Genomic DNA, 15,915 nt, shown 5'->3' with positions numbered 1-15,915 from the left:
TTTGGCTGTATGTGGCTTTTATCCTGATTCGTTTTATCCTTTCGTATTATCTCTACTTGTTCCCTGTCAGAGCTGCTGGACCTGCAGCCGTTGCCAGTGACAGCTTTAGGTAACCGGGAGTATGAGAGCCTGTACAAGTTCACTCACTACAACCCTATCCAGACTCAGATCTTCCACACGATCTATTACACTGACACTAATGTCCTCTTGGGGGCGCCAACTGGCTCTGGAAAAACCATTGCAGCAGAGATGGCAGTGTTCCGGGTCTTCAACAAGTATCCAGGCTCTAAGGTTGGACTACCTGGCTGCTGCTGTTTAACCATATTAAAGAGGATGTTTGAAGAAGGAATGTACTGAATTGTTGCTCTTCTCTCTGTTGGCCAGTGTGTAGTAATAATAATGAGTGTGGCATACAAAAAAAAACAAAACTGAGAACCACCTGAACTAAAAAATGTATTTATTCAAATCTCATTAAACATAAATGTAGAGACAGTTTACTGTTTTGTCAAACATCACAAAGAAAACACAAATTATGATGATGTGAATTAGATCATAATCACTTGTGCAGTGTTATTAAACTATATTGCAAAGTTGTCAACTGATCATTCTTTCTGATCAAAACAAAGGCTCAGGACAAACATCAAATGTAGCCAGTTATGAGCTGAGATGTAGAGGTAGTCAGGATGAAACGGCACATTTATAGTCATGAGTTTTTAAAAGCAAATAGTTGCAGTGGCCACCACTGGAAAGTTAAGTCATAGACAATATGGGAAGTGGTGTTGATTTAATTCCATCCAGCCTCAAGCCAACAAAGCCAACCTTGTCTTTGTTGTTGTTTATCCAGGTGGTGTATATTGCCCCCCTGAAAGCCCTGGTCAGAGAGAGAATTGAGGACTGGAAGATCAGGATTGAGGGGAAACTTGGAAGGAGGTAAGTTAAAAAGAGATAATCTACTAAACCATCACCTAATTAGGACAACCTGTGCTGTTTGTGTTCGCAAAAGTGTAGTTTTATGTTTGTATTGTGAAATATTACCATTCTGGACGTGACTGGAAATAACACGTTTAGCAAAAAAGAAATGTGATAATAATGTGAGAAATCAATCTGTGTGTAGAGTGGTGGAACTGACAGGTGACGTGACTCCCGACATGAAAGCGATAGCACAGGCCGACCTCATTGTGACCACACCAGAGAAGTGGGACGGGGTGAGCAGAAGCTGGCAGAACCGCAGCTATGTACAGAAAGTAGCCCTCATCATCATCGATGAGATCCACCTGCTGGGTAAGACTTCATACAAGGGCACGGAGCATGTGATCACTAGATTCTTTAATGTTTTTAGTCACTGATATAGTGCAGATTGTAGATTCTTCAGATTTATGTGTTCATTTATCAACATAGACACGGCAGAGTTTGAGTAACAGTGGGTCTAACTATTACAACTACTAAGTACTACAGTACACAGCCAAACATTTTTGTTTGTATCCATATTTTTTCAGCTAAAAACCTGTGTGTTGCTGACCCCTGTTCCAGAAAAGAAAACTAATTGTTTAATATCAGACAACCCAGACCAGTGTGAAAGCACTCAAACTCAACTTAACTTCACTGCTCACATAACCTTCCTGGGACTGTACAACTGTGTGTGATTGCAGGTGAGGACAGGGGTCCAGTGTTGGAAGTGATTGTGTCCAGGACCAACTTCATCTCCTCACACACATCTAAGAGTGTCCGAGTAATTGGACTGTCCACGGCTCTAGCTAACGCCCGAGATCTCGCTGATTGGCTGGGAATCGGACAGGTCAGAATCCAGCCAGGCAGCACAATGACTTTTACCATAAACATCAGCACATTGCTTCAAATGCTTTGGCAGTATAATACTGTTACCTTTTGACTACTTGTTCTTCGGCCAGATGGAGGGATCATCTTTATGAGCTCCCATGTTCAAGAATCGTCAGATTGGCTTTGTTTACCAAGAACAATTCTGCAGTGAAGTTAGCCTGAAACCACAGTCTCTTCTTGCTCTGTGTTCATATGGTTCATTCGCTGCCCGCCTCTTCATATCTGAATACAATAATGACAGTAATAATAGGAGAGATATTATATAATCACAGCAGTTAGGAGAAACTGATACATTTGGCCCTGAGTTAGTGCTTCACTTCCAGTCATCAGGAATGACTGCATCCATATGCATGGATAAGCTGGCCTGGTTTGAAGCAAAGAGCATCAAAATTATACAAAGACAGTACTGAAATAAAAAGAGCAACACGTTTTTGAAGACTAATACTGACATTAGTCTTTGATTGAACATTGTAGCCTGTGGTGTCTGCTTTCAAGTAGGTTACTATCATTCCATAGAATGTACATTAGTAATTACTCCTAAATTTAGTTATTTGTTTTGGGCCATGGCTGCTGGTCAACATAAGATGACATTGTATCTGTAGAATATTAATCACATTTTCCATCACACATATCACACATTTCAGAATTTTCTAACTTGACTCTTGCTCTGCTGCCAGAGCTGTAAAGAGACAACCCAGGTTGGCTGACTGCCATCCATAAATCAGACTGTCTGGCTGCTGTTGGGACTGAGCTGCTAGATTTGTAGCTGCCTGATCCATTATCCAGGCTTTTAAGATGTGGGCAGTAATGCAGCAGTCGCTAGTACATACACACCAAACAATGCAAGTCTACTTTTTACAACATCCTATGACACACATTAAGTTCAGTTCCCATCGCATACCGCACCACAACACCTTATGCCACAGTGAAAGGTCAGAAGGTTAAAATGGTACAGCAGAGTCTAGCAGTGACTCACTGTTTTGTGCCTCAGTGACAGTGACAGACAGTTCACATTGCAGCCAGATGGGGCTTCAGTCACCAGCTGCTCACACTAAATCTCTTCTCCTTTTTCTTCACACACCCCACCTCACCTCACCCCACCCTCTTGTGTGTTTAACAGGTGGGTTTGTTTAACTTCCGTCCGTCTGTTCGCCCTGTACCGCTAGAAGTTCACATCCATGGTTTCCCAGGACAACACTACTGCCCGCGCATGGCCAGCATGAACAAACCCACCTTCCAAGGTACAGCTCCATATCTGCATGATTTACACTAGATTTATGCATTATTTTGAAAGCTATTTAATGTTTTTAAGTAGTAATGCACATCTCTGCTGCAATAAAATACTTGCTTATTTATTTCAAATATTGATTTAGGTCATATATATATTATTTTAAACCTGTTCAGTGTAAATTTGCTTACACTTTGTTCAGTATAGAGCATTAAATACATTTCCTATAAACCTATGAACTAAGTGTCATAACACTAAAAAAAGTTTATCTTTGTATAAAAGCAATAAAAAAAAAAACAACAGTATTTTCATGCTCATGTAATTGCAGCTGAGTACCAGAGACCAGGTAGGGAAGGTTAAGAGACAGGCTCAGAGACAGCAATTGACTAATTTCCACAATAACATGTATTTGAAACAAGCGCTGTACATTATATACTGTATGTATATATTTTGAATTGTTTTTACAGCAATACGCAGCCACTCTCCAGCCAAGCCAGTGCTGATTTTTGTCTCATCACGACGTCAAACTCGACTGACAGCCCTGGACCTTATTGCCTACCTGGCCACGGAGGACAACCCCAAGCAGTGGCTGCACCAGGACGAGAGAGAGGTACGCTAGTACCTTGGCTGCACGGGTGGTGTAGGAGGTGTACAGTAGTAGGAGCAGCTTCAGGTTCCCTCACTAGCAATGTAGGATGTGTTTTGGCAAATTGCTGAGTTTAGTTCACACAGTTTTTGTCAGTGTTGTAATGTCTCTGGAACAGAGGGCTGTTGGGAGAAAATACAAGTGTTTCCCTTCTGGCAGATGTATGTGAGACAGACAACTGAAAAAACAACATAATGCAAATGACTTTGTTAGATGTGTTGGTTCACGTGTAATTACAATTTAATAATGATAATAATAATAATAATAATATGTAATATATACATAATGTTTCCACACATAGGAGTCAGTATGTTCATGTGTGTTTGTTTGTACACACTTTCATTTATTAATTGTCAGCAATGCCTTTATCATTGAGTGTGAGCTTAGCTTGAACATAACAATTAACAGTTTTCACGTTTAGTAAAATGGCCATCAAGAAGTTTACACTGTTTTTTAATGTGTTTATTGAAATGAAGCAGAATTTGTATTCTGCACGCACACACTGGTCATCAGTGATTAACTGAGCACCATATGGTCATACAGCCTACATCAGTTGTTATTTATTAGGTCTTAAGCCTTTAGTTTGACCAACTAGCAACAATGGCTGATCTCCTGTTCATACATGTACAATTAAAGACTGTGTGACACATTACTTAACAAACATTTATGAGACAAGTTTTATTCAGCAAGATCATCTCCAAATATATAGACAAATATATAAATATATAGCCTAAATATGATTGTGTGGCCTCAACGTCACCACCATTAAGCTTCTTCTTTAACTTATCTACTTATCTTAGTCATGAATCTGTTCTGATTTCTGGCAACAAGTTATTTAAGTTTTGTTTGTTTTTTAGCTCTGCACAGATTGGGGGCTGATCTAGACATGTGGATGTTGGCTTTCCCGACAATATTACATATACATATATCTACCTGTAGTAGTATAATTTATTAATTGTGGCATATCCAAGTTTTATAGTATTACATGTGGATGTGAAGCCATTACACCATCCCATATTTGCTTCCTTCAACCCTGCAGATACCCTGTCTCAATGCAAATATGTACAGTCTTCTAACATAGGCCTAGTTTCTATATGTATGTGCACACGTTCCGCAGCCTCTGTGTGTGTTCTGCTGATATATGCTGCTGCCTGCTGTTTCTGTGCTGTGTAGCAGCTCAGCTCAGCTCCCTGCTGTTTGACTGACAGGCCTCTGGCCATAGCTGCTTAACTTTCATCGGGGGGTCACCCACTGCCCCGAATCCCCTCTCGAACCTGACAGCTTTTTCTTCCCTGTGCTGTTCGCTGAGACAACCAGCACTGGATTTTCACTCACCCTGTTTATAAAAAGAAATTGTAATTGAAAATACAGCTTATTGATTTTGTGAAATTGTACATAAAGTATCTGAAATGTGTCTTTTAGGTTATTTTTTATTCTTTGTCATGAATACAAAGAACACAGATAATGATGACTGAAGCCAAGTCTTGTATTTACTTCTGCAGCTCTGCTCCACTGACTCTGTTTACTCTGGCAAAGCTCAGGTTGCACTTTTTCTCCCTTCATCCGAGACACGCTTTGTGTCAGCTGGAAGACATTAGATTTGTATAATGCAAGACAATCCTACTGGAACCAGTGAAGAGCATTGCAAATCGGCCAAATGTCTTTAACTGAATAACTGTGGCTGTAGAGCTCTCCTAGCTTCTGACTGTCTAAATCACGTCTTTATACAAGTGTCAGGCCAAAATGACATGGGACATTTACAGAACTAAAAAAAACAATAATTGGATTTCCATGGTGAGGTTGCTCAGTCCTGATAATGATCTCTTCAAACAGAAATGCCTGAAAGGAAAAGTTTGACCACTACTTGATCACTACCCCCAAGCCTTAGGAACTAACATCCTAACTAACATACCCTTATGTTATAGTGTTACTGCATCATGACTTAGCGTGTCATTTTAAATTATGCTTCTTAGTCAGTTTGGAAGTGGATTCATATCTGTCATTGTCTTTGCTTGGGTTTGTGTGTAGATTGAAGATATCATCGCCACAGTTAGAGATTCCAACCTGAAGCTCACGCTGGCCTTTGGGATCGGCATGCATCATGCCGGCCTGCATGAAAGAGACAGAAAGACTGTGGAGGAGCTGTTTGTCAACTGTAAGATCCAGGTACACCTTAACCCCTTTCTACTTGACTCTTTACCCTTTATAGGTGATGACAATGCTATGAAATGTGATTGATAATATTTTATTACATGAAATGTATATATATATATATATTTATTAATTGAAAGTTATATTCCCATGTTCTTATCTCTTTTCACAGGTTTTGATTGCCACTAGTACTCTGGCATGGGGAGTGAACTTCCCTGCTCACCTGGTGGTCGTCAAGGGAACTGAATATTATGATGGCAAATCAAGGCGCTATGTGGACTACCCCATTACAGGTACACAGTCCTGTCTTTTTGGTCCTTTCTGTCTCTCTACAGTACAGTTTGTTTAACGTATGTTAGCAGGATAGAAACTGATGTGTTGGGCTAAAGGTTAGAAAAGTAAACATTATATTTGTACAATTATTTGTCCCTTAAATAAGCATAAGGGGATGCTATTATGACAGCTGTCAATCACTTAAATACTCACTCACTTAAATAAGACATTATGTACATTACCTCACATCACATTTATCTAAACCATAGAAATAGACTGAAAGAGTCTCATTTAGAAAATCAAACATGAGAATTCTGAGTTAAGTTATAATTAGTTACATCAAATTATCACTTTTCATCACAGCCTAGTTAAGTGAAACATACATGCCATGTGTTTTAAAGATGTTCTGCAGATGATGGGGCGAGCAGGTCGGCCTCAGTTTGATGACCAGGGCAAAGCTGTTATTCTCGTCCATGACATTAAGAAGGATTTCTATAAAAAGTTCCTTTATGAGCCTTTCCCGGTGGAATCCAGGTAACAATCATATATCTGTTAATTCTTTACATTTTTTCATCTCTGTCTGTCAAAGATTAGAGCCTTCATTTATCAAGTGTCATTCATAGATGGCTAAATATTAACCACAAGATGTTCCTAAAAACATCTCTAATGTTCAAACTGAGCCCTGACTCGAGCACAACAAACTGATGTGCAGGGCTTTTTTTAATGGTTGCAGTTAGTGTAGCAATTTAAGTCTAACAACTTATTGACCTGACGTTGTCTCTTTAGTTTTATAGAGACACACGTGTAGAGAATAATGTAATAAAAATTAGCAAAAGGTCAATAAAGGTGTTCTTCAAGGATCGATATTCAGCCCACTGCTTTTTACATGAATGTTTATTTTCAAACTCTGTAATGCACATTTTATACTTGATCCCATCCACACCTCTGCAAACCAGACTTTCTTCAGATTACAGACTTTTGATTGATTTTGATTGATTTGATTTGGTTATGTTCTACAAAACCCACACTGAACGTTTTAAAAATTACATTAGATTCTTAAACAAAATCAGAGCCTGTTTCTCCTTTTAATACAAATAAACCACTATCCAGTATACTCCATATGACAGGAGATACTGATTTTAAAACTTAATTGGAGCTTCTCTAAACTGAATTCTAACTATCATCTCTAAAAAATATTTTTTATTTTATTTGCTGATTAATTCAATTCAATTCAGTTTTAATTTTGCGATACTAATGCCTGACATTCTGTTCTAATACCAAAGCAATACCAAGTAATTTTTTATACATACGTTTATTTGCAGTAGTAGTAGTAGTAGTAGTAGTAGTAGTAGTAGTAGTAGTAGTAGTAGTAGTAGTAGTAGTAGTAGTAGTACATTACATGATTTCTACTACTTTTAGTAGTAGAAGTCTAAGATCATCATTGTCCAAACAATAGTCCAAGCCCAATTTTAGAAAAATATAAGGCAAGGAAAAACACCAAATGTGCACACCCCTGTGTGAGTTGATCTTATTCTTTTTCTCTGTTGGAAAAAATGAATCAGCTAAATAATTCATAATTATCAGCAACTGAGTTAGTGCAAAACAAGTCTAGAGGTGCAGAAGACTTCATAATGATTAGGACGCAAATCTCCAATATCTCTGAAACAAGTAACTGTAAACTTGAATCTATGTGTTAACAACCTGTGTCCTGTATTTATGTGTTTTACCAGTCTCCTTACCGTGCTGTCAGACCATATGAATGCTGAGGTAGCTGCAGGAACCATCTCATCCAAGCAGGACGCAATGGACTACATCACCTGGACGTACTTCTTCAGACGACTGATGATGAACCCCAGGTTAGGAAAACCTGCTCCCACCATGTGCTACCAACAGCAGCAGTCCTTGCTGATCAAAGTTACAGCCCACACTCATAGACATGCATAAATTCTTAACCTACACTTGCAGCCTGGATAGAAGAGTTCTGTGTTCTTAGGTCAGGCATCTGTTGTGTACATGGAGACTTTTCCAGCTTGTTGGCATTTCCACAGCTGTCAGCCTACACTGACCTAGGCCATAGGTCCTGAAATACATAATTTTGGTCCAATAGTCAAGTCTACTTGCTGGTATAGCACATACCATATAGCATGTAAATACAATATTCTATTAATGAATTAGAGCAGGAACATTTATATGAGTCCTCTGTGTGTCTCTGACCAATGCTAAGACCCGGGAGAGGGATGCAACTACATCTACTACATAGATTATTAGTGATAGTACTAGTAGTATTACTAGTACTACTGCTACTAGTATTTCTAGTAATAGCATTAAAGTTGTGCTATTATTGGTACATTATTATCATTTGGTATTTATAAGATTATTATTATTATCATTAATACCTTGAATTGCCAGTTTTTGGTTGTTAGTAAAATCACAGTATCTGCAGATCCTTGAAATTCAACCATTTCCTGTGGCCTATTATGTGACGTATTTTGTCCCAGGCCACAGCTATTTCAGAATGTTTCTTCCCGCCAACATTTTTCACAGTATGCCTGCCTCTGGGCCCCTGCAAATTAGACATACCTGGGAATTATGCATTCAAGCTGCAGCTCAGGAGATAAAGCTGTCGCTCACCAAATGTGGGGTCCAGCGGTTCAATTCCTGGATCCAATAGTCATGTGGTTATATGTTAAATGACAAGAAGCTGAACCCCAAGTTGCCTCTGGTGGGTCAGGCCAGCTGCATGGGAGCTCTGCTATTGGTGAATGTGAATGAGAAGCAATATAAAACATATCAATGAGGTAGAAATGCACTAATAGGTACAGAGTACTTGCCAGACCAAATATCTAACAATAGTTACCAATTTCAAAATAGTGGGAAGCATTAAAGTGAAATTCTTTTTATTAATAATGTATCAACAGTGTAAGTTAAGTTAAGTTAAGTTCAATAGGCATTCCATTAAACAAAAAAAACATCCATGGCAAACATTTTTGTCTACTTTTTTTTATTGTCTCAGCAGTCAGGCTATTAATCAGCAGCTGTGCATTAGCACCTTTAAATTTAGATTCACATTACATGACATGGTGATATACACCATAATGTATTGCTCCTTAAACACCATTATCTTAATGCAACTGTGAACAATTAATTTGTCACTACTACCTTCAGGCTTGTATTCCCACTAAACATACATACAATACACACAAACCCACACAGGTTCCCATGGGTATCATCAGTGTCTGCAGGCAGACTCCATCAGCAGCTTAATGGTGATGATACTAATGGTCGTGACTTAATCAGACAGGCCCTGTCATTGGTACAATCCTGTGAAATGTGTTGAGAATGGTGTGCTGTTAACATGTGGAGCAATGGAAATGAAAGAAATGATTAACATTAAACACCCATTAAATGTGTCTATCAGCCCTCTCAACTGCTGCTTCCAGCCTGGGAGTGTGGCTGTGAGTTCTCCCTGCACCCAGCCACTCTATAAGTGATTTTTTATGATGATCGTGAAGACATTTGCTAAATGTAATATCACTCAGATTTTCACATTAGGCAGACATCTGTTAAATTACTTTCACTTAATATTACTCCTGTACTTGTTAACTGACTTATTAGTTTTTATTCTGGTACAGGTTTTGAAAAATATTTTAAAAAAGGGAATAAAAAATTGAACGTAACTCAGTGAAGTGAGGGGCAGTAAATAATAAAGGGTGTGAGTTCTTGAGCAACAACTAACAAACTGCAGTTTGTTCAGATCACTTGACTTTGCCCGTTTGTTCGCCCTCGCCAGCTGAAGATCATCCAGTTACAGTGAATTACTTATTCAGTCATGTCCCTCACCTCTCACCCCTCAGCTAATTGTTGCCATGTGTAAACTAGGCTTTCTCCATAACATGTGCTTCTAGACTGAATCACCAACAGTCCTCCCATAAATGCAGCATATCAATAATATGTGACTAAATTTGAACAGAGGTGTATTCACCCTTTAATAGGAGGAAGTCTATCCATCCAGGTCAACCCTGAACCTCAGGAGCCACTGTCCTGCTTGTATTTCAGCCATCCCTGTCCTACATACTGCTGATACACCACAGACAATTTACTAGTCCTTGACAAGACTGACACATACAGTAGAGATAGACACAATTATACACACTCACATTCACACCTACAGACAGTTGATAATCTCCAGCATTCAGCATTAGAAGAAACTTTTAGAAGAGGTAATTAACAGACACATGAGGGCAACCAGCTGGCTGTCAAATGATCACCAGTACTGGTATCGGTTCTCAAGACATGTTTCACATTACTGCCACAGGATCCTTCACCTTTGCAAACATACCTTTAGGAATTTGTAGTATTTTTTTAGAACATGCACACATATTGGCATTAGCTAAACAAGCTAATGCAGATTGTGTTTGATTACACTTCTGCTGAGCCTCATGTGGTAACTTTTACTCAGCAGAGCTGAGCATGGAACCCATTTTGGCCACTGGTTGTCTTATTTCAGTTAATAACAGTCTAACTGGAAACTGGAAATCATTTGCTGGCAAGCGCTGGACATTTTTCTTATAGCTGGGGCCTGTCCTCTGAAGGACAGCAGCGTGCATGACTCTAACCTAAAGTAATGATAAGCCATCACGCTCGGCCACTCTTATTTGAGGTTTTTAATGAGGTTCCATCTTCAGTAGGGTTCCATGGTCAGTGTTACATAATTGAGGAGAGAAAACCTCAGTGAAGGAAACCCCAGCTTCCTTTTGGAACATAGAGAAACCAGGATGTTCAAATCCTTGTGTTCATCTTTCTAAAATTCAGTAGCTAGCCTGTGGTCGCATTTCTTTTACTTCTTCACATCAGCAGTTCTGTACTCATTTTTCTCTGCAGTTGAGGACAAACCAGTTTGGGTCTATCCCTCAGATACTAGACTTTTGCTTTCATATCACATTAGAAATCAGCCCAACACTGTTCATCATATTTTGAGATTCAACATACAGTCCACTGCTCCATGAATCATCACTCAGCACATTTGAATGTCCTAAACCATTTATCTGTTCTTGAGCACCAGTAACCAAGGGTTATAGTAAATAGAGGGTAATAAAAGCCACTCTACACTGAAGTTCTCATTTTAACAGGATGTAAAAAATACACAGAATGGCACAGTGGCTTTCTCTTTTTATACAGTCACACTTGTGTGATTTGTTGTTTAGTTATTACAGCCTAGAAGACATCAGCCATGAATGTATTAATAAATACCTATCCAACCTGGTGGAGAGAAGTCTGCGGGACCTGGAGTGCTCTTACTGCATAGAGATGAAAGAGGTGTGTGTGTAGTTTTTTTAAGTACCTTTGTTATCTGCAAAATGATACAAATTAGTTTAACATGACAATTATTCCATTGTTATTTGTCACTCCAGGATGATCGGACCATTGAGGCACTGACTTATGGTCGCATCGCCTCCTATTACTACCTGAGGCATCAAACCATCCGCATGTTTAAAGAACGACTGAGAGCTGAGTTACCCATCCATGAGGTGCTCTCTGTTCTGACTGTAAGTTGTACACTGTGAACACAGTTATAGGACTGTACAGTTTTGTCAAGGTCAAGGTTTGATCAACATTTCCCTTAACTCTCTTTGCATTTAAAAAATAATTTTGGCTCATGGAACCCCAATTTTAATAGCTCAGAAATATATTAACAATTAATAATTGTTGATACTTGGTTGCAGATATTTTGTAGTCAATGAGTACCTGACATCTGGAACCCATAGACATCACTAGATGCTGGGTTTCTTTCAAGCTGATGCTCAAACAAAGCAAGCCAAATAGCTAAGACAGGGAGAACAGCTGAACAGCCAGAACATTTTCAAGGCACTAACATTCAGGCTCTATGAGTAAAAAAAGTGTTGGAATTCCTGTACACTTTCCCCACTAACGTTGTATATGTTTTTCTTTTTGCATCTTACAGTTGTTTGTCCTTAGTTCTGATTGGTGAGGTCAACACAAGACAAGGGAGTTTTATACCTTTGAGAAGGATGAAACTTTTTGTGCTTTTACCACATCACAAAATCAACAAGAATCAAATTCATTCTAGAATTATCCACTAAGAATGAAATGAATGAAATAAATGCCACATCAACGCATTAATTATTTGTCATCAGAGGTGTGTTGATGCTGAATTGGATCCAGATGGAAATTTTAAAATATTTTCTATTGCAAAAAGACTGCCTTCTCCTTTGTAGTCTTTTTTAAAAGGCCTTTAAATTGTAAAAATGTTGTATAGTTTGTTGTGGCTGTTTCTAAGTCTCTTTTGGACTTGTGGCCTATTTGGTGTTTTCAGTAGTTGAACTTTTAATAGTGATGCCAACATATGGAGAGGAGGCTACTCTATACACATGTAGTTGGCCGCAGACCAAAGTGTGCCATGCCTGGCTGCCCCCCCAACAAGCTGCAATTTAATAGGCTAGTCACCCTGCCGCCCCGTCCACTCCCCCTTTGTTAGTTATAAATCACTGGCATGCTCCTCCTGTTCCCCCTAATTGCTGCAGTGTGACCACTAATGAGCAACACCCACACCTCACTACACCACCACCTCCTCCATATACACGTAGTTTTCTCTCTGAACACTACACTATCGTTCTACCCTGTCTTTATCTATGTTTCTTTCTTGCTATATTTGTCCTCTGCTCCCTAAGAAGGTGATGATAGTTACAGTGCTGTAAATATGGGAAGCAGAGCTAAAGAAAAACCTGTCAGAGTAAGAAGTGATACACATCACAACTGTTTCTTTTAATTTTTTCTTTTTTTTTTTTTTTTGTAAAGGTGCTTCAGTTCTCTAAAGGTTTCACATCATCTCCAGTATTAGGACCAAATTTCTGTCCTGTCATTTCCTGTTATTGGCCTGTTTTATTATGAAAGCATGAAAACTGACAAGATACCAAAACAAATAGAAGAATGGCAGATATTAGTTCTTGAGGCGTGGGAGTGATCCTAGTCATACTACATCTAAATGCCTCCTAATTTGATGAGAACACATGTTCTCACATGATTCTGATTGATTCTACAGTAAACAGAGTTTAGCTTAGATGACATAAGAACTGTAGCAACTCAACTAAAGAGCAAGAATACTATCTGAAGAGTGATGAGGTCTGGTTGGGTGGCAAGTTCTCGCTGGTTGGTCATGTCATTTCATCACTACTCCCAAGTCTTAGGAACTAACATGGAAGTAGAAATTACATTTTGTTTAGTGAACAGTTTAAGACTTAATGGTAATTAATTTACAGTACAAAACAAAACAGGAAAAAAAAATCTTCATTTTGAAATATCAGAAACCAGAGGAACCTTTGCATATTTGCCTTATAAGTTACTAATTGATTCTATGTATTGCTGGTGAGTAATCGTTCCTTGGTTGTGTAATTAATTAGAAACTGACTGAAACTAAATCAGAAAAGAAAGAGAAAGAAAAGAAAATACGTTTTTCTGAAATCCTGTCAACAGCACAAGAGCAGACACCGTTTAACAAATTATCAAGCTTACAGTTAACAAGCCTGGGTTTCCTTTTTTTATAAATGCATTATTTAGTCAAACATGTGAATGCATGCATGCTAAGCAGTTTTGCTGTGGACCTGAGGTCTCAGCTGTGTACACCTCCCTTCCTGTTTGTTTGCCTTGCTCCGCTCTTTCTGCAATCACAGCTTCACTGCTCCTTTGTCTCTGTTAATGTTACTATCATTTGTTTGAGGCGGTGTAAAGTAGTTGGTGATGTCTGCTTAAAGATCTATAGTCTTTCTCTCCTGCACATCCATATGCGATTATTTCTGTGCCCATCTCTCACCCCAGTTCCTAGCTTGCTTGCATTCTTTTTTTCAGCTTCTAGCTTTTGAAACACAGGTTTGTTCTGTGATGGATGGAGCCTTAACAGTCTGGGCTGGGGGCAGGCTGTGACAGATGCCTGCAGCACGGCCTGCTGATGGGACTACAATAGCCAAAGTTGAACTGGAGTGAATTAGAGGAGAGAAGCCACGCGTGTCCATGCATTACTCTGTCCAACAAATATAAACAAGGCTGAACGCACAGCCTCGGACAGAGAGACTGATGGACCATAATTTCTTACCTGGTTCAGTGCATGTCAGTGTTGAGCCTTCTCAGAAATATTGTTAACACAATCCTCTTCCCAACCCTCAGGAGTTTCTTAACAGGTGTTCAGAATATTTACGTCTTTGGGCCTTGTGAGGCTAGTTGCCTGTAGTCAGTGGGGAAAGAGAAACTAGTTTTCCAAGCAGGGGGGAAAAAACAACAGTAGATCAGAATATGCTCAGGTCCCCACAGCATGCTTTAGGCTTCCTTTTTCACTTTTGATCTCTGGCTCTCAGGATGCAGAGGAGTACGCCGAGCTGCCTGTCAGACACAATGAGGACCAGCTGAACAGCCAGTTGGCTCACCAGCTCCCTCTGCAGGTCAACCCCCACTCCTATGACAGCGCACACACGAAGACGCACCTGCTGCTGCAGGCCCACTTCAGCCACGCCCAACTGCCATGCAGTGACTATACCACTGATACCAAGACAGTGCTGGACAACGCTATTCGAATCTGTCAGGTAGGATTTAAGAGCTGCCGGTGCACTGTCCAAAAAATAAATAAAATAAAATAAAGTAATCCGTTTATTAAATGACAACAATTCTTCATAAAGAAGGGATTGATTCAAAGGCCTAAAACATTAGTGTAATACAAGTACAATGTGGAGTGTATGTTTTTATAGGTTAACAAACCAATTCAATGACAAGAGTCATAAAAAATATTAGGTTATGTCTTCATCTCAGTGTCTGTAATCACAATCTTAAAGTTCAATTTTGATCTACTGTTTTTTATATACGTAACTTAATTGTATGAGCTTTATAATTTTGAATTTGTACTTCAAGTATTGAAAGCAGGTAAGTAGCTTACATTTGTTATTTCAGTGTCACATACAAAATGTGTATCCGTTTTGATTACAGTCTTTATATTAGAATTAATTCTTAATTTCTTATGAAAGTCAAGAGTGAAACTTTACAGAAGTGTGCAGCCGAAGTGCACCACCTACACATGTGCTTGTTTCTTTAGTGAAGATATGTAGCTTTTTATTCAATGGTCTTGATACTTTTCTTGTGAAGCAGTTACATATGTTTTATTTCTCTCACTTTCTCACATTGTTCATTGAAACAGAACAAACAAAAGAGCGCTTCATCTTACTGCTGCCACCATCCAGAGTTGCTGTAATGTTTTGAAGTCGGAGGGCATGCGGCAACTATAAATGTATCTTAAAACGGAAGCACAGTAATGGTATTACATAAAAATAGTTAATGAATGTCACACATAAAGATTTACTGAGAGGCAGGGTTGTGCCCTATCATATTAATCATTATTGTTTAATTTACTTAGTTTGTTTGCGCAACTTTCAAAACTCTGCTAATGTTGTTGCCAAAAATGGAAGAAAACACTTATTCACAGTTAACAGAAAGTACTTGTATAGTTCTGAATCTCTAATGCAACCATCTGCACACAATTCTTCAGTCAACAGTTAGTTGGTCCATCTATAAAAGATGCCACCTCTCTGGCACTTGGCAAGCATGGATTGAAAATGTCACAGGAGGCTGTCTTTAATATTTATTTATTTTCAGCAAATTGATAAGTCAGAGTGGATACAAGTGTTCGAGTAAATAAGAAAAACTGAAATAAACACTGAAAGAATGGTAAAATGACGGCAGTGGTTAACGAGTTTTACAAGATATGAATTATATACTGCACATA

At 38.9% G+C, this 15,915-nt stretch overlaps 1 protein-coding gene across 2 annotated transcripts in view; it reads left to right on the top strand.

Annotated features, from left to right (window-relative positions):
- ascc3 (activating signal cointegrator 1 complex subunit 3) overlaps positions 1-15,915 on the top strand; it is a 110,734-nt gene that overhangs the window by 86,781 nt on the left and 8,038 nt on the right. For both annotated transcript variants that reach the window (XM_026370689.2, XM_026370688.2), the window contains exons 25-37: positions 71-291; positions 845-930; positions 1,115-1,281; positions 1,650-1,795; positions 2,957-3,077; positions 3,532-3,674; positions 5,739-5,876; positions 6,034-6,154; positions 6,536-6,668; positions 7,865-7,990; positions 11,339-11,450; positions 11,546-11,680; positions 14,501-14,725. In XM_026370689.2, coding sequence (XP_026226474.1) covers positions 71-291; positions 845-930; positions 1,115-1,281; positions 1,650-1,795; positions 2,957-3,077; positions 3,532-3,674; positions 5,739-5,876; positions 6,034-6,154; positions 6,536-6,668; positions 7,865-7,990; positions 11,339-11,450; positions 11,546-11,680; positions 14,501-14,725 — 1,874 coding nt within the window. The remainder of the gene's footprint in view (positions 1-70; positions 292-844; positions 931-1,114; positions 1,282-1,649; positions 1,796-2,956; positions 3,078-3,531; positions 3,675-5,738; positions 5,877-6,033; positions 6,155-6,535; positions 6,669-7,864; positions 7,991-11,338; positions 11,451-11,545; positions 11,681-14,500; positions 14,726-15,915) is intronic.

The sequence above is a fragment of the Anabas testudineus genome, chromosome 16 (assembly GCF_900324465.2).
Source record: "Anabas testudineus chromosome 16, fAnaTes1.2, whole genome shotgun sequence".
NCBI lineage: Eukaryota > Metazoa > Chordata > Actinopteri > Anabantiformes > Anabantidae > Anabas > Anabas testudineus.
Note: the sequence above shows the minus strand (reverse complement) of the source record. Positions and strands in the feature narration are given on the sequence as shown.